Below are 22,526 nucleotides of genomic sequence, written 5' to 3' on the forward strand. Positions count from 1 at the left end.
AGGTCTGTCACACAGCAAAAACCTGACCTCTGGTCAGACCAGCTCCTCGTAGAGCCCCGAAGAACAAGCCAACCACCTCTGTGACCAGCAAGGTCAATGTGCCGATGGACAGGGAGAAGGGAAACAGGACAGGAGACGGCGGCGGGGCGGCGGCAACCCCCTCCCGCAGTTAGTTACACAGCGGAAATAAGATGTCTAAAGGTGCAAAGGGTCCAGCGGGCAAGAATAGTATTCAGGGAAATCACTGCGGAACAGGCCAGCGCCTTGCCAGGCAGATGAGAAGCAGGCACAAGAAAGAGCTGGCTGGGGCTGTGTGGTTCGTTTATTGGGGCCATGTCCAGCCAGGCCACAGCCACCTGAGCAGGAGCCCAGAGCCCCCCGGAAGGCAGGTGGGGGGAGGGAGGAAGTGCAGAAGGCTCCGTGCCCCAGGGCGCGGCCCCAGTCCTGTCCTGGTCCTTGCCGAGGGGCGGTCCTCAGGTGAGTGAGGTGTCGTCGTCGCTGCCCTCTCCGCCCGCGCCCCCTGCTCGCTCCTCCCGGCTCTCTGTCACTGCGCTCTCGTCGATGTTCTCCAGGGAGTCCGCGTGCTGGACCGACAGCTCCGACAGCGCCAGGCTGGGCAACGGGCTCTGCTCCGGGTGCAGCCATGGCTTGAAGTGGGGCTGGTGCTTCTGCTTCCACTCGGGGTACTTGATGCAGGCCTTGTACATCTTCTTCATGGCCTGCAGACCGTACGAACGAACGGGGTTGGTTAGGGGTGCCCGGAAGGACCAGCACTTCTCCACATCCCTCCAGTGCCCTCCAGTGGTGCACAGCGGTCCCCGGTGTCCCACTTACGGCCCAGTCTGGAGCCCCGGCCCATCAGCCAGAGTTAACCCTGCCCCTGCCCACTGCCACCTGCCCCTCCCCCCACTCCCCAAAGTACAAAGCCACTTACCTTGGGAGCCAGGAACTGAGATGATTTATTCACCACCCACTTGGGTAAGGAGCCTGTGGGGGCAGGGATAGGCCAAGAGGAAAAAGGCAGCCTTAAGCGTCTAGCGAGCCCCGCCCATGGCCAGAGTTTGCAGGAAGGCCGCCCCTTTTTATTCCTTCTCAAGGAGGTTCTCAAATTCCCCCCCCTCATCTCTGCCCCCCACTGTCTCTGCCGAGCTTCAGCTGTAGAGAAGAAAACCACAGGGTCCTAGGCAATACCTAGGGGTTGACATCCTGACCCACCAAGCTCCAGCCTGTCACCTGCCTCCCCTCACACTGATCACCCAGGACTGTCCCTGGTGCTCAGCCACTCTCCCGCCTGTCCTCCTGGGCCTCCTAAGACCCCGTAAGCCCAGAAGCCCAGTCTAGGCTGACCTGGAACCCACAGCCCAGCTCTCCATCTGTCTCACTCTCAAGTACCTGCTCTGTACACTCATCAAGGACCAAGGGCCTGGGCCACTGTGCCCAAGTGACATGGGGTATTCCTGTCAATGACGCTTGAGGTTTAACCATCATTAATTCACTCATTCATTCAGTCACACACTCACTCCACCGTGACACCCGCCCTGGACCAGCCTGGGGAATCCAAACAGGAACTCAATGTCGCAGCACGGACTGGTGTTCTGCTGGGAGGGGAATGGGCCCACAAACAGGGAGTAGACCCTCACTCTGGGAACTGGGGACAAAGGAAGGATCATTTCATGCATCCCTGGAGCACTGAGGAAGAGGAGGAGGTGCAGGCAGCAAGCGGAGGATAAAGGCTGTATGAACATCGAGGTGGGAAATGGAAGGGTGTGGAGGGGCTAGAAACTCTGGGCAGCGGCTCAGGCTATACTCAGAGGGCAACAGAGTCACGGTGGCATTTTAAGCAGGTGAGTCAGAGGAAATAAGAGGTTTTTGTTGTTTCGTTTCCTCTAGTAGAGGACCAAGAGAACGCTAGGCTAGGAGCTATGTCAGAGGGTGAAAAGGTAAGCACATTCCTGCAATGCCCGGAACTCAGGAGATGGGGGCAGGATGATGATGATGAGTTCCAGGGCAGCCTGAGCTACAGACTGAGGAAGAAGAAAGGGAGGAAGCGGGAAAGAGCTAAGTGCTGGACTTGGGAGCTGACAAGGAGAAGCTGGCCCCAGCTGATTGGCAAGTGCTGAGCAGTGGTGGGTGATCTGAAGAAAGGTGGGTCTAGGGAGGCCAGTGATGAGTTCATAGCTGAATACAAGTCTCCAGTGTCTAGAAGACATCCTGAGGAAGATGTCCAGGAGGCTGACCACCTCAAAAGAGATGAGTGCTCAGCTGTCATGGAAATGAGGTGAGCAGACAAGCTTGGAAAACCCAGGCCTCTGAGATGTGGCTGAAGGAGACAGGGCAGGACAGGTCCAAGCTAGGAATGTTAGCACCAGGGAGGCAGTTCCAAGCTCCTGGGAGGAGCAATGCCTGCCCTGTAGGTCCATTCCTTTCAAACCACTAGCTTTGGATATAGACACCCCCAGTACTAAGTGGATCCTAACAGCTGGCCCTCAGATGGCCTGGCAGATCAAGTTCATGCCCTGTACAGGGCAGGAGCCCGTGGATGGGCTGCCGGGCCATCCCTCACCTTTGGGATCCACTTGGGCCAGGTAGGTAATGACACAGCTCTTGGGCCCCGTGCTCTGGATGAGGTAGCCCGTCTGGATGGACACAGCTCGGACCAAGTCTTTCCGAGGTGGGTATTTCTGGGGATGAAAGACACAGGGAGGTGAGACTTGGGTAGGGACAGAGGAAATGTCTCCATGAGCATGCTCTTACACACACACACACACACACACATACACACACACACACACACACACACACACACACACACACTCATAGCTGTTCACATCCCTTGGCATCCATGGGTTAAGGAAAAAGGAATCAGGCCAGGCCATCCTTGCCCCTCTTACAGCTTTCTTTGTACCCTCAGTAAAGTACAGGGCTGCGTCAGGGTTTATGAGTGTCTGTGGGCACTCAACCCTTGCCTAGGCTAACCTGCCTGCCCTCTCTGCCCAGGGAGTACAAGTGAGTCCTGCCATAGGATCCTGCCATCGAGTTCCTGCTCCCCCATTTCTAGGCCAGTCTTATCCCAAGGGCCAGTCAGCCACATCAGTTCAAACCACTGGCCCTTCTGCCCATACCGCCCTTTCCCTGAGCTGCTTGACAACCCCTGCAGGGACGTCATTGTCCTCACTCTGCAGGAAGGAAACTGACCCCCGTGCCTGCCTGAAGTCACTGTGACAGCCACAACCCAGCCCTGCCCATCACCCTTCTGCCCAGCCAGGAGGGAGGGCAGGCCTACGACTCACAGGATGTTTCACTGAGTAGTTCATAATGATGTAATCAGCGCCCATGGGGAGCCAGGAACGGAGGGTGATGACATCACGGTTCTTCAGGGGCTTGGGACACCTCCCTGCAGAGGGCAAGAACAGTTCAGCCCGGCTGCTGGCCCATCTTCTGATAAGGGAGGGTGTGATGGAGACCAGAGACTTGGGGATCCTATTAACTGCCAGCCCTCCCCATCCAGACAGGTACCCCCACTCCTACCATAGACACACTGTGGAACGAGGGAGGACACAGCAGAACCCTTGTCCCCGCTATCTCGGCCTACCCTGCCCCTCAGGGCCTCACAGAGCCCTCACCTTATTGTTCTGACTTGTCTGCTGTATCGGTGAATATATTTTAAAGAAAGACAGTACTGTGATTGCATATGCATAAAAATGTGTCTCTGTGGTACATGGCATGTGGCTATGAGTTGTATGTGCAACTGTGTATGCATATGTTTGTGTGGGGGACCTTTTTAAGTGTGTATGTCAGTGAGAAGACGTGAGCATGCCCAAGGAAAAGACAGCTCTCGGTCTCAGCATGCCGGTCTCTGAGCAGCCTGGCCACCGGAGTGACCACAGAGTGGGAAAGTTAGAGGAGGGACTTGGTGGGGGTCTGAGGGGGCTGGAGTCTTGCTCTGTGTCTGCTCACAAGAGTAATATCCTACGTCAGCGTTGACAGTCAGGCGGGCGATGTCGAAAGTCTCAATGACATTACTGTCCCACTTCTTTCGGTATTCTATGTCATGCAGGACATCGTAGAGCGTCTCAGCTGGCACATCACCGCACTCCATCCTGCACTGCAGACAGACACAGGTTGTCAGGGTCACACAGGCACGAGAGGAAGAGAAGATGTAAGACCAGGGGCCACTGAAGCCAGCATGGACTCATTTCTTATCACAGGACTGGTCCAGCTCCCCAGAAACCTCCTGTACCAAAGGATAGTCAGTCCTCCCCCTACCTCTCCCAGCTCAGCCCAGTCTCCTCTTCAGGAATCCTTTTCAGGTGAACCATCCAGGCTCCCACACACTGAATCTCTATGTCTGCCCTCCCTGTCCCCTGGGAGCAGCATGTGGGCAGAAGCTCACAGTTAATTCAACAAGGAGCTTAAGATAGGTACACATTAAATGAAAAATCAAATGCCCAAATAGACCTTACTACCTGGCCACACTGTGTGTGTGTGTGTGTGTGTGTGTGTGTTTGCGCGCACACTTCGACAAACATCTTTGTAATCCCAGCACTTGAGAGGTTGGGACAGGAGGATCCCCCAAGTTCAAGGCCAGCCTGGGTTAGATAATGAACTGCCGGTCATCCTGGCTAGGAGTCTATCTTCAGACATCTCCCTATTACTTAGCTGCACCCTCAAGGAGCTTCCCATCTCGGGGAGCGAACCGCTCAGTGCATCTTGCTTTATTTAGGCCTCCCGATGATTATGCCAGTTAAGAAAGCCAAGGAGAGACTTGAGATTCAAAGAGGTTTAGTACCTGCCCTAGGTCACCTGGCTGGTTAAGTAGCAGGGCTGGGATTTAATCCAGCTCACATGTCTGGGAAGCAAGTAAAGAAAGAGCCAGGGTTCTCAAGATTTGTATTCAAAAAGGTGAGATTCAGTGCCCTTGTTCTACTCTACCCCAAGCCCAACCCCCGAGATCAAGTTCCCCACAGTAAATGCAACAGCTTTGCTGTGTAGTCTCCAATGCTCTCTCAGAACGGACATTCACCCAACACAGGAAACCCACACATACACACTACCCTCTACCCATGAGAGAGTTCATGCAGCTTTTGGAGAGACGGCACCGCCTCCCTCCTCACCCAGGACAGGCCTTGGCACCATGAAAGCACACAATGGGCTGCTCCAGCTGAGGATTCTAAGTACAAGAAACTCACTATACCCTACACACCACTTCAGATTACAAAAACTAAAGGTCACAGAGGAACGAGCTAAGTGACACCATGAGAACAGATGTACGCAAAGCCAGGTGCTGGGCACTGCGGAGCTCCCAGCCTCGGCTCTTCTGTCCATGAAGGGCACACTGTCAGGTTGATATCATAATAGTGCTCGTTTTGTTTTGTTTTGAGATAGAGTTTCTCTGTGTGGCCCCAGCTCTCCTGGACCTCGCTCAGGTCAGCCTCAAACTCCCGAGTGCTGGGATTAAAGGTGAGTGCCACCATGCCTGGCTCACCATTTGGATTTTTGCTGTTATTGCTGTCGCTGTTTTTGGATTTTCGAAACAGGGTCTCTCTGTGTAGCCCTGGCCATTATGGACCTCGCTCTATAGATCAGGCTGGCCTTGAACTCAGAGATCTGCCAGCCTCTGCCTCCTGAGTACTGAATCAAAGGCGTGTGCACCTAGCATTTTTTTAAAAATGATTTACTTTCATTTTATGTGCATTGGTGTTTTGTCTGCATGTGTATCTGTGTAAGGGTATTATATCCTCTGGGCAGTTGTGAGCTGCCTGGGTGCTGGGAATTGAACCCAGGTCCTCTGGAAGAGCAGCCAGTGCTCTTAACCCCTGAGCAATCTGTCCAAGCTAGGGCACCACCATTTGTAAAGTATGACTCTGGATTGTTAAAAAAAAAAGTCAGCTATAAATAGGACATTCCTCCTCTTCCTCCTCCTCCTCCTCTTAACCACAGATTTGATCTAGGGCCTCATGCACTGGAGACTGTAATAAATCCCCAGGGCTTTTCCCTTTTCTTTTGAGATTGGATCTCATTGAATTGCCCGGGTTGGACTTGAATTTGCGCTCTTGCAGCCTCAGCCTCTAGTGCCTGGATGACAGCCCAGCACCCGCCTTACAAGAGAGGTTTTGGGGACAACTAGAGAAACACGAAGGGGACCCGAGGACTGGATGCACTGAAAATGTATGGAAACAAGCGGTGGAAGTTTCTGACCCCCCCCCCACACACACACCCCAGGATGTTACAAACTGAAGGGTGCAGTGAGGAAAATCTGTACTTAGAAGAAGCTTGAGACGCACAACTCTCAGGTGGCCGGCCACGGCAGCTGGCCGTCTGTCTGGCAGCTGGCCGTCTGTCTGATAAGAGTGCAATGTTTTGTTTTCCTTTCATTGTATGTCTGGTTTTCCGAAATGTCTGTAGTACTGCTTCAGCAATAATGAATTCTTTTCCCTTTTGTTTCTCTGTGTAGCCCTGGCTGTCCTGGAACTCACTTTGTAGACCAGGCTACCTCCAAACACACAGAGATCTGCCTGCCTCTTCCTCCCGAGTGCTGGGATTAAAGGTGTGCACCACCACACCCAGCTAATAACAAAAATTTTCAATTAAAAAGGTCCTCCAGGCTGGGCAGTGGTGGTGCACGCCTTAAATCCCAGCACTCGGGAGGCAGAGACAGTCAGATCTCCGTGAGTTTGAGGCAAGCCTGGGCTACAGAATGAGTTCCAGGATAGGCTCCAAAGCTACACAGAGAAACCCTGTCTCGAAAACAAACAAACAAAAGGTCCTCCAGGACATAGCTACATTCTAAAGAATGAGACCCATTTTAGAATGAAGAATTCTAGATGTCAGCCACAAGGAGGCCAGACAGATCTGCCCTGCTGAGGACACCAGACAAATCTTCTGCTCCTTCCCTACCTTCAAGCCTCTGAACAAAATAATTTGGAAACATACACATGCACACAAATGCACCTGCACATGAACACACATGCACAAATACATGTGCATTATTTTTTTTATTTTAATAAGAGTTCTAGACTAGCCTTGAACTCGTGATCCTCCTGCCTCCACCTCCTTCAGGAAATCCTACCGGCATGTGCTACCACAACCAGTTTAAAGAGAGTCCTAAAGTTCAGACAAGAGAAGGATGGAGCTCATTAGCAGAGCCAATGCTTGGCATGGCCAAAGTTATGGGTTCTACAAGTACCACAACAACAGAGAGAGAGAGAGAGAGAGACAGAGACAGAGACAGAGACAGAGACAGAGACAGAGAGACAGAGAGACAGAGACAGAGAGAGAGAAATTCAAAAATGAACTCCGACCTATATCTATAAAGCATGGCTTTATGTTAGTAGTCCCCTCTGCCCCATTTACTTTTCTAGTCCATGAAAGTGTGTGACTGGATCCCACTACTCAACTAGCAGTCCCAGTTCCAGCCCTATCCTGAGTCAGAGGAAACAGAGGTGAATCTGAAGCCTGGGCTTAATCTTCCAGACAAGGAAGATGACCTAGCACGCCGGAAGGGCTCAGAACAGCCTGGCTCCTCAGGGACCGGTGGGGAGCAGACTTCCTGGAGAAGCTCAGTCTAGGAGGGAGGTGTTTGCCAAGGACAGGGCAGAGAGTGCAGTGAGGACCGAGGCCCGGAGCCAGGCAAGAGCATGGTGTACTAAGTGGCTGAGTATGTCCACCTGGCTCAACTTTCTGTGGCGTGGCATACATGGCCTAATACTCAAAAGGTCCCTGGTTCCAAGTCGGCTTGGACTAATGGTGATTCCAGGGCTGGTCATGGGAAGCGTAGGATGAACCTGGGACATCTTACTGCTAGAAGGGAAGGAAGTACCCAAAGGATGGCAGAGACCGTGTCCAGCAGACATGAGAGCCAGCCTGAAGGCTGACCGACTCCTCGGCATTTACCAGGCCTCTCCAAGCTTTACCACTGAAAGTCGAAAGTTCTGGGAGACCCTAATTCCAGGCAAACTAGGACAGCTGATCACTCTACCATGAGCTACATCTAGGACAAGCTGATTAAAATGAGTCATGAAAACACAGTGATAACAACAGATTATACTGAACCCAATAAGAAATCAAAGTATATACAGGTCTGGCTAAAGAAATGCAATGTATGATTAAGAATGGATTATGTGCATAGCTTCAAGGCACTGCCTATCGAATGCTTACTAATTACAAGGGAACGTAAGAGCCTGGGAAATGGCTCAGTAAGTAAAGCACTGATATGCAAGTGTGAGGGCCCTAAGTACGACCCCATCACCATGTAAATGCTGGACAGTGAGGTGGCGCCAGTACTTGGGAGATTCCTGGGACAAGCTGGCTAGCTGGACTGTCTGAATTGGTGATGGCTTCACGGATGAATCCTGGCTCATTAAATAAGGTGGAGAGTTATCAGGACAGCACAGTTTGATGTCAGCTTCTGGCCTCTGCACATGCATGCACACATCAAGTATCGAGGCAGAAGGTGCAGTCAGGACCAAGGCCCAGGGCCAGGCAAGAGCATGGTGTGCCGAGGGGCTGAGAGCATCCACCTGGCTCTAGTTTCTGGGGTGTGCTGTACAGAAGGTCCCCAGGTCCAAACACACAAAGGGGTGGGGGATAACTTCCCAGTAGAGAAGGCTGGGAGGTTTGTGAACATTACTAGTCACAGGTCAAGTCACAATCATGTGTTCCCTAATGGGATGTGGTGGAAACAGAGACAGCACGTAGTGGGTGTCTCCACCACAGAGACACAACACTGACCACAGGAAAAACATCAGACAAACCCCAACAGAGGGAATTCTACAAAAGGACTGGCCTGTAAGTGTCACAGTTTTGAATGTCAGGAGAAGACTGGAGAACTGTACCAGCCTGAGGGCATCAGACGCCCTGAAACTAGAATACAGGTGATGTGGATGCTGGGAACTGAACCCAGGTCCTCGGGAAAAGCAGCTACTGCTCTTAACCAATGAACCATCCCTCGTGTCCTGAAATAAATATACATACCTACATACACACATATACATATGTGCAATGTGTGTGTGTTACATGCGGAGGTCAGAGGACAACTTGCAGAAGCTGGTTCTCTCATCATGTAGGCACCAGGAACTGAACTCAGGTCCTCGGGCACAGAGGCAAGTGTTACCTGCTGAGCCATCTCAATAGCCCCTCCTCCTATTTCTTAACCATCAAGGAACATAGGAAACCAGAACTACTCTAAACCAAGTTTGGAAGCTGGTTAGGCCTTGCAAGTCCTCAAACATGTCACACTGGACAATGAGGATGGAGGGACTGTGACCACACATCTCAGCCCCAAGTGTTGAAATCCAACCCAGGATTATGCTTTCCCTGGGGCCAGGTTTACCCCCTCCTTACTCCCTGACCCTGCAGTACCCAGATCTGGATGGGAAAGAGCAACACGGCCCGGAAAATGACAAAAATGACCATCCTCCTGCCAAGACTCTGAGATCAGAGCCGTTATGCTCCAGAGCACCCCCCCCCCCCCAGAACCCTGTGGGATCGTGCTGAGTCACAGAACAGAGCAGAGTTCCTTGGGCACAGACACTGCATGACACTGTATCTTTAAGACAGAGAGTAACTTCAAAGGACTCCCAGACTACTGGAGGAGGAAGGAGCTGAAGACTGCTGGGAAGGTGAGAATTCTGGCTGCTACCGGGAAGGGGTGGGTGTGAGGCAGGATGAGTGGTCAGGTCAGGTGTGTCCACAGGCATCTGCAGCCTGTGGCAAAGGGCCTAGCTTCTTTCCACAGCAACCCAGGAGGCAGCGCCACAGTGCCGAGCACAGGAAATTACATCCAACTTTGTTTCTGTGCTGGACCCTGAGCCCCTCACTTGGAAATCTAACTCAAGGGGACTTGTTCCCCCAGGAGCCCTATTGGGCTGCAAAGCTTTCCAAGTCTGGCGACAGCAGTGTGTGACAGCTGCCATGTTACAAGTGAGTCCCAGGGGGACCAAGTGTCACCCCGAGAAACTGCGTGCTGTGTCCCCAGCACTCTCTCCAAATCTTGTGGATGTGGGGATCCCCGCGACTGTGTGAGGTTGCCCAGAACCCCTGGGCATAGCCCTCACTCAGCACCCCAAACCCACAGAGCTACAGCAGAAGTAACTAGATAAGCAAGGAAGACTGCCAAGGAGCATCATGAATGCTCTGTGGCAGGCAATCTCCAGTCTAATCCCAGCTCTCACCCCTAGGCACAAGACTGAACACATGAGCCTCAGTTTCCTCACAGAAAAAAATGGGGACAGTAATAATAGCTATCTCCTAAGGATACTGTGACCGGATGAGATAATGTATGAAATATGACTAGCATATAATAAACACTCAAGAAATAGCTGTTCTTCCCCAGCAGGCTTCCATTCTAGAAGGCCATATCTGCCTGCACACCCTCATATTTTGTGGCTTGGCAGCTCTCTTACTTTTACCCTGGTCCCTGCCCTTCCAATCATCTATGCACGGCTTCCTGAAACTTGCTGAGCGCCAGGCCTGTTAGAATCAACCCAGGGAGTGAGGAACCAATCGGAGGCAAGCCAGGCCTAAGCCCCGCCCCCAAAGAGGAGCCCCTAAACCGAGGAAAAAGTAAAAGAGGTGAGGATGAAAACTCACAGTGCAGAACAAGCAGGGGTTAGGAGCCAGGCCCAGGGGCTGGGGCAACTGAGCTAAAGGAACAGGCCACTGCAGGGGCAGAGAAGGCCGTGTCAGGCAGGAGGAGACCAGAGGCCGGGTCTTGTGGACCCTCACCTCTTTCAGAACTCTGAAGAGGCCCCCTGGTGCCAGCATTCTGCCTTGGAGATGCAGGCTCTGCATTGAGGGAGAGCAACAGGTTCTCCCAGCCCAGCTGTTGACCTGAGTTAGGAAAGGATGTTCAATCACCTCCAAGAGGCTTCGTCCTGGTCTGAACAACCTGTGACCAGGCAATGGTAAGTAAATGGGCACACCGACACACAACCAACCCCCGTAGGACCCTCCCACTAAGACTTTACATGGTGGTCCCCAGTATCCCTGACCCGGGAAAACAGATGATGCCTTTGACCACCCCTCTGAAAATCACCACTAGGGAAACTGAGGCCCTGAAGAAGGTAAGGGAAGACCCCACTGACTCCTCAACACAATATCTGAGCAGGTGGTTCTGTGAAGGGAGTAACCAATAAGCAGGCAACCCTTCCCAACAGAGCCGGGTTCAAACCAAAGGAAGGCCCCCCAGCTGAGAGGCCCAAGTCAATCACAGCCCTGACCGATAACCAGGAGCTCAGCAGCCACCACCATGTTCTGTGAGTCACTGGCACATGCATCGTTCACAAACCAGACAGAAGCACCTATCACGGACTCTAGGGAAGCGAAATTTAGCAAATGTTGAGGGCACAGTGCTGTGTTCTTTGTACGTATCACCCCATCACCTTCTAAAGCCTGAGTCAGGAATCACCATCTTACAGATGTTGGAACATACCGGAGCAGAGAACCAGAGCCCATGGACTCCTGACTCCAAAGCATCACAAGAGTCACCAGCTAAAACAGCACACCCTGGCACCTGGAGACTTGGTTAAGGAACATACGACACAGTACTTATGCCATTCTGGAGGGCTGGCCGGCCAGAGAGGAACAGCTCAAAGGCAGGGCCGTGCTTTCCTGAAACCCAGCACAGGGGCTCTGACTCGGAAGCCCCTCCGAGAAGCCTCAGGCCATCACACTGCTCTGCCAGGGCCCCACAGGCTCTCAGCTTACCTAGCAGCTCTGGGCTGTGTGCAGGGGACAGATCTCTTCTCCCTACATCCTGGCTACGTGGCCTCAGCTTGAGCAAAGAAAGGAGCTTTAAGTCCCAGCACCTTCATCTGTCAAAGGAGGCTCATCATTCCCTGGGGGTGGGGGTGGGGTGCTGTGAGGATTAAAGGAGGCTGGTAGAGAAAGCCTCCAATATGTGCCTTCTACCGGCTTCAAGCCCAGGCTCTTCCCCAAGCTCTCTGGCCCTGCCCAGGGAGTGCCTCCCCGCTAACCTCCACAGGGCAGGGCATACAAAGACGTCGTAAAGGCTCAGGTGGACAAACAGGTGGGTGCTTGCTACAGGAGGGCCTGCACAGGTCAACCCAATCACCCTTTGTGACCCCGACTGGGTCGGCCCAGGACAGGAGGATCTGAGAGGCACAGCCACCACAGGGCACAGGCAGAGGTGCTGCAGCTGGTCGGCCCTTGGGCCTCTGCCCTAGCTCTCCTTTCCACAGAAGGCCAGGCCCAGGACAATCTGAAGGATGACCTGCTCCTTGTCCTGAGACTCTGGAGTCCTCAGAACGGAAACTCCTAAGACCTTTCTCCAAGAGCTGGCAACAGGGAAGAGGAAAGATCCATCAGTCCTGCCGTGATGGGTAGCAAGGCACCTCCTCCCGGTCTGTCCAGATGCCTCCCAGAACATCCCCTCACTGGCTCCTTGTCCTCACTTGGCTTTCTTGTCCCTAACTTCTTCAGGCTGTGCTCTGTCCCCCACCTCCTCATCTCTTCCACTCCAGACAGTCGTTCTGTCTGAAGCAGACAGTGCATTCTTCTTCTCCCTGCAGTTCTGTGGGCCCTGAACATGGCGGCCCCTAGCATATAGCAAGTGCTCAGTTAAGACCTGAGCTTCCTGAACAGGATCTGGGGAGGCTGTGCCTGGGTGGGGTCCTCTAACTCAGAATTCTGGACGTCAGCCGGTGGCTTATAGTGTTCCGCTTCAGTTCAGTCACCTGCACAGCTGGGAAAGACCCTTGGGTGCTTGTAAATATGTTTGCCTTAAGGACAATTCCTCTGACAAAGGAGTAGAGAGTTTGGGGTGGGTCAGGAATACCAAGAGGCAGGTCCAGGGAAGATCTGGAACTTGTTTTAAGATCTTTGATAGTTCTGATAGTCAAAAGAAGGAAATAAGCTAATCAGGAGAGGAGGTCTGAGCTCACTAGCCTCAGCTCCTTAGGAGGCTGACAAAGGAGGGAAGGAGTAGGTGTCTTTTGAAAACTAGCCTGGGCAACATTATGAGACCTCTGTCTCAAAAAATAATAATGTGGCCAGGTGGTGGTGGCACACACCTTTAATCCCAGCACTTGGGAAGCAGGGGCAGGCCGATCTCTGGGTTTGAGGCCAGCCTGGTCTACAGAGTGAGTTCCAGGACAGCCAAGACTACACAGAGAAACCCTGTCTCAAAATAAATAAATAAATAAATAGATCAATTAATTAATTAATTTAATAATAATAGTAGTAGTAATAATCTGACAAATATTGAGGTATCTATCTATACGCATAAACTAACATATGAAGATACTCATTAATGTATGAAATACCCACTCCTGATAGGGATGTGCTAACAGTGCTACATGGGGTTCCAGTATAGCTTAGTGGTAGAATGAGTATAAGCACTTGAGTCAGGTCCTCAGGAGCCCCACCGTCCAAGGAAAAGAACGCCATACTATACTAGCTGTACTATTCCAGAAAATAATTTGGCAAGCCAGGCCTGGTTGGCACAGCTATGAAATCCCAGCTACTTGAGAGGCTAAGGCAGGAAGATTTCAAGTTCAAGGCCAGCCTAGACAACTTAATGAGACCCTGTCTTAAAATAAAAACGTTAAAAGGAAAGGAAGAGAAAAGGCTAAGGGAAAGGGCTGGGGAGATGGCTCAGCAGGCAAAGAGACTGCTGTGCAAGCATGAGGGCCTGGGTTCGAATCTTCGGCACCCACGTCAAAGCCAGGCACTGTAGCAGACACCCGTCACCTCAGCCCTGCAAACCTCGGCCCTGCACGGTGAAGACAGGTGGATCCTGGCGGCTCACTGGCCAGCCAGCCCAGCTGAAATAGCAAGCACAGGTTCAGTGAGAGACACTGTCTCAAAAACTAAGAGCGCAAAGGAGGAAGATACCAGATATCCACCTCTGGCCTCCACATTTGCACACACTCACAGGTGAGTGCACAGGCTCACATGCATGCGCGCGCGCGCGCGCGCGCGCGCGCGCACACACACACACACACAGTCACTAAAAAGAGGATTAGGAGGCTGGGGTATAGTTCAGTTGGTAAAATACTTGAGTTTCAAGAATCAGGACCTGAGTTTGATCCTTGGAACCCATGTTAAAAAAAGGGGGGTGGGGTATAGTAGCTGCGGGGGGGTGGGGGTGCATGCTGGAGAGCTGGTGGTTAAGAGTACTTGCTCTTCCAGAAGACCTAAGTTAATTCCTAACACCCATCTGGAGGTTCACAACCGCCTGTGACTCCAGTCCCAGGAGACCTGGCCTCCAGGCACACGTTAACACAGATATACGTGCAGGCAAAACACCAATACACATAAAATTTAATAATAATTTCTTAAAAGGCAGTAACCCATACTTGTAATCCCAGAACTTCAGAAATAGAGAGATGGATCCCTGGTGCTCATGGGCCAGCCTAGTCTACTTGTCCTGTTCTAGGCCAATGAGAGACACTAGAACAACAGAAGAAATAAGAAGGAGGAGGAGGAGGAGGAGGAGGAGGAGGAGGAGGAGGAGGAGGAGGAGGAGGAGGAGTTAGAGGAGGAGTTGGAGGAGGAGGAGTTGGAGGAGGAGGAGGAGGAGGAGGAGGAGGAAGAGGAGAAGGAGAAGGAGAAGGAGGAGAAGGAGAAGAAGAAGAAGAAGAAGAAGAAGAAGAAGAAGAAGAAGAAGAAGAAGAAGAAGAAGAAGAAGAAGAAGAAGCAGCAAGATAGATGGTGCCTGAGGTATGATAGCCAAGGTTTTCTCTGGTCTTTGTATACATACATGTGCTCTCACACACATACATGTGCACCTATGCACACACAAAATGTAGCTCAGTAGTAGAGTGTTTGCCTAGCCTGAATGAGGGCCTGGGTTCAATCCCCAGTACTTGTGAAAAAATTAAGCTCAGGAAAAAATAAAGTAAGAAAAGTTCTGTTACAATATTCATGAGTATATTATTGCATTTGTAATTAGAAAATTATATTGGAGAACAGAATAAGCAAGTCCAGCTCAGTTCAGAATGACCCACCACCCTGAAGAGTACAGAGCCACCAAGGGCCATGTTGTCCATCCCCTCCCTCCTCCACCCAGGACAGGGGCAGCCTCAGAGTCAGTTCTGCAACCCTCAGAGCCCAGAACAGGCCTGGCGGAAAGCAGCTGCCAGAAATGTTGATGAATTAATAACTCTAGTGATATGAGCAACATCCACCGATGCAAATTTAAATGAACAAACAGAACACTGTGCATGGTTTCAGCCCTTCACAGATTACCTACGCCTTTGAAAAGAGCTGGAAGGAGTCCTGGGGATGTTCCCCTCAGGAAATCAGAGTTTGGGGGTGGAGGAGGTTTCCTTTTTAAAATTAAAAAAAAAAAAAAAATTTTTTTGAGATAGTCTCATCTAGACCAGGCTAGCCATGGACTTGCTACATACCCAAAGATCATCTCACATTTCTTAACCTGTCTACACCTCCCAAGTGCAGATCATAGTCTTGTATGACTACATCCAGTGTATGCAGTGCTGGGAAAAGAAGGCTTCATGTTTATGCATGCCAGGCTGGCACTCTACCAAGTACCAAATGAGCTACATCCACCCCCTGACACACACACCCTGCGCCCCCCCCCCAACACACACACAGGGTTCTTGCTGTTTATCCAGACTGGCCTCAAACCCTTGAGTTTAAGTGATCTTCCTGCCTCAGCATCCCTCAGCATCCCTAATAGCTGGAACTGTGGGCGTGTGCCACTTCTCCAGGTTATCATTTTTGGATTCTTCTTACTAGCACTATAATATTTATGAAACACAGAAGCACCATTTTCATCTTGCATATCTGCAATCCTAGTACACAGGAAGCTAATGCAGGAGAATACATTAGTTTGATGACAGACCTGTCAGAAAATAACCACTCTGGTGTCCTAGTTCTGTCCAGGCCAGGTGGTAGTGATGCACACCCACCTGGTGGCGCATCCTTTTTTTGTTTGTTTTGCGAGACAGGGTAGCCCTGTGTAGCCCTGGCTGTCCTGGATCTTGATCTGTAGACCAGGCTGGCCTCAAACTCAGAGATCCTCCTGCCTCTGCCTCCCAACTGCTGGAATGAAAGGCATGCACCACCACAGGTCAGTGATAAAGTTGTTTTTTTTAAAGAAACTTTAGTTGTAGTCCTACTGTGCATCAAATATTTCTTCAGCCTTGATTTAAGCATCCCCAGGGATCTGCCCCCAACTGCCCTTTCTAGCCTTATAAATCATGATTCTCTTCGAAAAACAAAACAAACAAACAAAAAAGAAAAGTAGTAGTAGTAGTTCCGTCCCGAACCTCTAGGACCCTGCTCCCTGGACCTGACACTCTGGGCTGACACCCATCCTTGGAAGTGCTCAGCAGTATCTGGCTTTCATGCCACTGATGGCCACAGACTGACTGGGCTACGAGTGGGAAGCAGGGGACCTTGGGCCACTCACTGTTGGGCCAGGGCAGGAGCAGGCAATGACGATCCTGAAGGGTCAGGGCAGAGACAGGAGAGAGAAGAACGACAGACAAAAGAAAACACGGCAAAGCCACACCCTGAAAGCGAGCCAGATGGGCAGTGGTACCCAGGTGAAAGGGGGAAGAAGCTCTTGGCAGAGGCTGGTGCAAGCTGGGAACCAGAAACGACCGGCCTAGGGGAGGAGAAGGCACATGCAGCTGTCTGAGGTAACCTGAGTCACCCTGAGTGAACAAGGATAAGGCAGGAAATGGAGCTGTCCCTTGGGTACTCAATGTGTTCATTCATTCATCCATTCAGCAACTGTTAATGGAGTGCCCACTGGGCCGGGTTCTGTGCTAGTGGGCTGACAGCTTTGCCCGTTCTATGGGAAGTCAGTGTCCCTTAATGAACGGTGGCATTGAAAAATGAGCAGAGGAACCAGCCTAGCGCCAGCGTAACCCAAAGTCCACCTCTGAGCCTGGTCCACAAGAATCAGGCTCTGTTCTGTGAGGAATTAAGGAATTTGAGGTGGGGAATAGCCAGATGAGGGCTGTCTGTGCTAGAGGCTGGGGCTTATGGGGAAAGTGTGGAACGGGGAGGGGATCTTGGGGTAGGCTTTGCTTGGGCCTACTGGAAGGGTCTGGAGAACACGCATGCTGATAGAGATACAAAGTCTCTGACCCCCTCTTTCAGCTCAGTCAGTATTCACACCTGGATAACAGCCGTTAGTCCCCACAGCCTTCTCCTCTGAAGGAGAGGGGTCTGGCAGCAACTACCTGCAGCTCAACTTTTCTCTGAAAGGACACCCCCAAGACTGGTGGCGGAGGGACATCCTGCCATGTCTCAGTCTTCTGTAGGCAGAGCTCCCTGCAGGACCCACCCAGGCCCTTCTCTGCTGCTCTCCATCCAGGGCTGGGTGACTCACCCCTGCCCTGCCTGGTGCCCTCCCTCCCACCGGTCTCCAGCAGCTTCCCTGGACACCGCCCCCACCCCCAGCTTCAGCAGCAGGCCCAGCTCTGAGCAGTAAGGAAGGCTGCAGGGGCTAACCGCCTGCTCTGTCGTCGACCTTTCCACTCCTGTCCTGAGGACAGGGAGACAGATGAAGGAGGGGGAGCTGGGAAAGAGGTATAATGGGGAGGTAGAAGAAATGGGATGGGGGTGGGGGGACCAGCAAAGTGAGACAGGACAGGATCAGGGCTGCTATTGGACACTGAGACAGACGAAGACAAACACTCCCCTGGGTATCAGGGACCACCACTGACGATGATCCCTAAAGGTCTAGCAAGCACCAGACCGTTTCCTCAGTAGCCTTCTGGGCATCAAGCCCCAGACAGCCCCCAGGCCACTGGGCTCCCCTACCCCGTGTCCTGTGCTAGCTTATCAGCTGTCCGAAGTGCCTGTTTCCCTCCAGTGCCTGGAGCCTGAGCTCGGCTCGGGACTAATTCCTTCCTCCCCTTTCTTCCCAGCTCTGCTGTACCACAGCCTTCCTGGCAGGTCCTCTCTGCCCATCAGACAGGCCCTACCATCACTTCTTGGCCTCTGTAGCCACATCCTCCTTTCAAGTCTCCAGGTTTCCAAGTCAATTGGTCCCCTGAAGCCGGGGAATTTTCTAAACCCTGACAATGGCATTGCCAAGCTTGAAGGCTGCAGGATCAAATCCAACCGCCCTGCTCCCTTCTACCTCAGCCTCAGTGTGCACACCTGCCCCATCCAGGAACTCACAGGATCTGGCTTGGCCTAAGCACCTGCTCCCTGATGAAGCCCTGCCTCGTCCCCACCCCACCCCACCCCACCCACCTCCCACCCACCCCCACCCCGGTCTGTCAGTCACTGGTCTCAGGCCAAGTCTCTGTCCCAGCACTCCTCTGAAGGCTCTCCTTGCCTCTCCACTAGGCCTGGAGTCTCTGGAGAGGAGGGCCCAGGTCTCATCTCCCTCCATATCCCCACCACGATAGCGTGGTAGAGTAGGTAGATAGCAAAAGAAGAGGTCTGCTAAACGAATAAACACCAGAGACAGGGAAAGAAAAGAGAGAGAGAGAGAGAGAGAGAGAGAGAGAGAGAGAGAGAGAGAGAGAGAGAGGAAAAGAGGCAAGCAGAGTCATCGGGGACCCAGGCAGCTACCAGGCAGGGAGAAAAGAACAGAGACAGGGTTGGAAAAGGGAGACCCTGAAACCCAGAGTGAGGCCAGAGGCAGACAAAGAAGAAGCAGGAAGGGAAAGCCATGGCGGAGCCAGAGCTGCACCAGGGGGCAGGAGCTGCCAGGAGACAGCTGAGCAGACATAATTGGATCAGAGACAACTCTGCTCCTGCAGTGAGGGGGTGTGACTCACACACAGAGCAATGCCAGACACAGAAACACACGCAGTCTCACACTTGGCACACACATGCACTCAGTGTGGAATGACCCAAGCTTCTCAGGTGCCTGCTTGGGACTGGGGAACCTTGTAGCTGCTTGTGGGGGCCCCTCAGTCCATCTGTCAGAAGGCTGTGTCACACACGGCCACCCACAATCCAGTTCCACACACAGAAGTCCAGGCGTAGACTCCCCCAACCCCCTCACACTACCCTGTGCTCTGCTGTTGTCTTTAGTAGTTTGCTTCTGTTTTGCTTGGCTCCCTGTCAGGATATGGGCCTCATAACAACAGGGTCTGATAAGTGTGATTGGCTGCCAAATTCCCGCATACACAATGCTTGGCATATAGTACACACTCCTTAAATGTAGGGACTCTTGTGATACCTGCCCCAGAACAGAAAGATTCTAGAGATGTGGCATGTGCCTGTCTTCTGGAAGCCCGGGCTAAAAGGCAAGAAGGAAGTAGTATGCTAAAGTCCAGAGAGGGCCAGTGAGATGGCTCAGCAGGTAAAGGTACTTGCCACCAAGATTGAGGGCCCAGGTTCAATTCCCCGGGACCCACATGGTGGAAGGACAGAACCAACTTCGGTAAGTAGTCCTCTGACCGCCACACCCCCTGCCTTGGCATACGCATGTGCATGCATATGTGTACATACACACACAAAGTATAATAAATAAATAAATCAAATAAAGCCCCAGAGAACGGTGCCAGCTGCCCTGAGCCACTGACCCAGGCTCCATTGAATGGCGGGTGACAAGTGTGTATTTGGCATGAGACTCTTCCTTCCCAGGTTTTTTAATCTCTATAGGGACCTACAGCATCTACACCAACATAAGAATGCTAGGAAAGGACACAGAGAACACCAAGAGGGTTGGGGACACCGCCAACCTGACACCTACTCTGAGCTGTGTCCCTCCGCCTGTAGCCAGAGGACAATCATCTGCCCGGGTACGGGGCCTGGGCTGTGATGGGTTCTAGTCCCATCTAAGCTTGCGGGCAACCTGGCACCCAGACCTGTGGGAACACTCTAGAGGGGCCCAGCCTAGGTCCCAGACCTCTACAGAGAGCCGAGTCTCCAGGGTCAGGGTACCCGGGGCTCTGGCTCCAAGTGGTCCAGCCAGGCGTGGAGGCACAAGGGACGAAAGAGAACCCAGCTGTCTCAAGGACTCGCTCCTTTCTCTCATCTCCTGAAACTTTAAACACTCTCGGCTGGAAACTGAGCTGAGGCTCGTTAAAGTTTAAACGCTGGAGCCTGGGGAACTGGGTGTGGAGGGCACCAAGTCAGCCTAGGAGCTGAGGGCTCCCCTACCCCCAACGGGGGCGTAGCCTGGAGGCACACCACCCACTGTCAGGACAGGGGCCACAGGGGCTGTGCACCCCACCATCTTCCACCTTAGTCTACTCAGCAAGTCAGTTGGCACCCTGTCTCCCCCTAATCTTTCTGGACTGATCCCAAGCTGCATTGCCCACAGCCCCCGCTTCAGCATAGACTTGGTACCATTGCCCAGATGGATGCTGCTGCTGCAGCCTCTCCTCAGAGCAAACCCTGACACCAAAACGCACCCCATTCCAGAGAGTCAAAGGCCTGGTCTACCTCACTAACTCCTTTCTAGTTCCCATTCTCAACCAGGGCGTCTGTCCCAGGGTCTCCCCCATCCACCTTTACTTTTCTTCGAGTCTGTGCAGAATGCACCTGATGCTGTCAATCTCCTACTTGCTCTCCTCTCAATTCCAAAGCCACCACCTAGGCATGGTACTCCAGGAAGCCTTCCCTGATCCTGAAGACTGGCCAGCTCAGTGGCCGCTCTGGGTTCCACTGGGAGCCCTTTGATTCCTGGCTGTCCTGGACTTCCAGCATGGGCCCAGGAAGAGAGGCTACCCAATGATGCTCACTGAATGGGTAGCTGAAGGAGCAGGATGAACACAGGCAGGCTGACACTTCCGTCCACGCTGAACAGATGAGGAAGTGGAAGCTGCCCGCCCAGGGCCACTGAGCAGACTTTGTATCCTGTGTTTTCTCTTGTAGAGCTTCAACTCCATCAGGCACCTCAGCCAGAAAGGCATCCTCACCACCTCCAGCCACCACTGCCCATTCCCCACAGCACAGACCATTAACTCCCTGGGCACCCCTCTGGGGCTGTGCTCCCCAGGACAGCTCTGGAAGCCCCCTTATTCCAGGTGTCCTACGTCAGGTCAGGCTAGAACCAAGGCAGGGATCCTCAGCACTATCCCGGGATTCAGAGTGCTCACTGGGGCACAGACCACCAAAGGCTTTAGTTGACCATCTTTACCCCATGCCCTGCAGTGAAGTCTCATCACCTTTCCCAGGCCTAAGGTTAGGATCGCCTCTACAAACCACATGTCCAGCAACTCCTGCAGAGATGGACAAACTGACCCTAGAGAGGAAAAGGCCAAGCCAGGACCTGAACTGATAAGAAAACAGACCCAGAAAGGTGAAGTGACCCCTCAGATCACATAGTGAGGACTGGACTTTTACCCAGTTGGGTCCCCTCCAAGGTCTCCAATCACAATGACACAGCACGGAGAGACCCAAGGACAGGGGGTGAGTCTCCATGGGGTTCTGGAGACAGAAAGGCCCAACAGGACTGAGAGCCAGGCCAAGGGGCAGAGAGAAAGCAGCTTTGTGTGTATTGGGGGCGGGGGGCGAGGACCTGGGTTCTGACCCAGCTTCAGCCACTTCTAACTATTCAGTCTTGCACACGTGAACTCCTGCCCTGAGCCTCCACTTTTCCATATCTGCTCCACTGGGTTGAGTCCCATCACACAGGACGATGGCAGACTCAGTAAGACAAACGGACAGTCATCCTGGCCCTATGCACCCACCCTTTCCTTCCCAGGACAGCTTTGAGTCTCAGACTCTTAAGTATAAGAGAACCCTGAGTGAGCCCACATGTCACAAGAGAATGCAGTGCTCATGAGATGGGGACCTTTGGACACTGGCTTGAGAGGCTGTACCCCAGGTGCCTGTGGCATGGGACAGGTGGACAGTGAGCCAGGGCCAGGAGGGGAGGGGAGGACTATACAGGACCGGAAGTCAGCAGACAGGTTTCCTGCAGCAAGAGGCTCTCAGCCGTACACTCTCAAGAACTCTCTCCCACCTGCTCCAACTCCAAGGCCCCAGAGCCTCTGACACCAGTCTGCTCTTGTCCTAAGTGCTGGTTCCTACTAGGTTCACCCCTGCCTCTGTGTGTGCTCACAAACCCGGGCCCTGTACAGTGGGCCAGGACCTGCTTAGAACTGTCTTCCCTCTTTCAATAAGGTCTGAACACGTTGGGAAGAATCCAGGAGTCCTCGGCCTGTCACACGGAGAGGCATGCAGTAGGCATCTGAAGACCTGAGTACAAGTCATCAGAACACAGCGGCCAGGCTGCTCTTCATCTCTCGCCCGTGGCACAGCCACTGAGTTCAGAGGTCCTCCAAGTCGGGAAGGTCCAATGGCAGATGAGCAGATAGCCCAGAGAGTGGAAGTGATGGGCCTTAGTCACACACAGCAAAAGGATACCAGAACGAGACGGTTCCCCGAATGACTGAGAAACGCTTTCTGTTTCTCACAGTGAAGCGAAGTGGGTCTAGGCTTTGGGAAACCTGAATGTGGGTTCTAAGCAGTCCTCTGCCTTGTCTCTGGGGTCCATGTTCAGCATCTGCCTCTGGTGCCGGGTCTAGACTTTCAGGCAGCACTGTCTGCCTTCTATCCACTACCCAGAGCCCAGTACAGGCCTGAAGCCAGGCCAGGCTGGAGGCCAGGAGGGA

General features: G+C 52.7%; 1 protein-coding gene across 2 annotated transcripts in view; it reads right to left on the bottom strand.

Moving 5' to 3' along the window:
* Positions 1-304: 304 nt before the first annotated feature.
* Positions 305-22,526, bottom strand: part of Stard10 (StAR related lipid transfer domain containing 10) — a 30,567-nt gene continuing 8,345 nt past the window's right edge. For both annotated transcript variants that reach the window (XM_059270303.1, XM_059270312.1), the window contains 5 exons: positions 3,958-4,105; positions 3,291-3,394; positions 2,564-2,681; positions 935-987; positions 305-719 (listed from right to left, as the gene is read on the bottom strand). In XM_059270303.1, the coding sequence (XP_059126286.1) occupies positions 474-719; positions 935-987; positions 2,564-2,681; positions 3,291-3,394; positions 3,958-4,105 (669 nt within the window). In that variant the 3' untranslated portion in view covers positions 305-473. The remainder of the gene's footprint in view (positions 720-934; positions 988-2,563; positions 2,682-3,290; positions 3,395-3,957; positions 4,106-22,526) is intronic.

Source organism: Peromyscus eremicus, chromosome 1, assembly GCF_949786415.1.
Source record: "Peromyscus eremicus chromosome 1, PerEre_H2_v1, whole genome shotgun sequence".
Lineage (NCBI taxonomy): Eukaryota > Metazoa > Chordata > Mammalia > Rodentia > Cricetidae > Peromyscus > Peromyscus eremicus.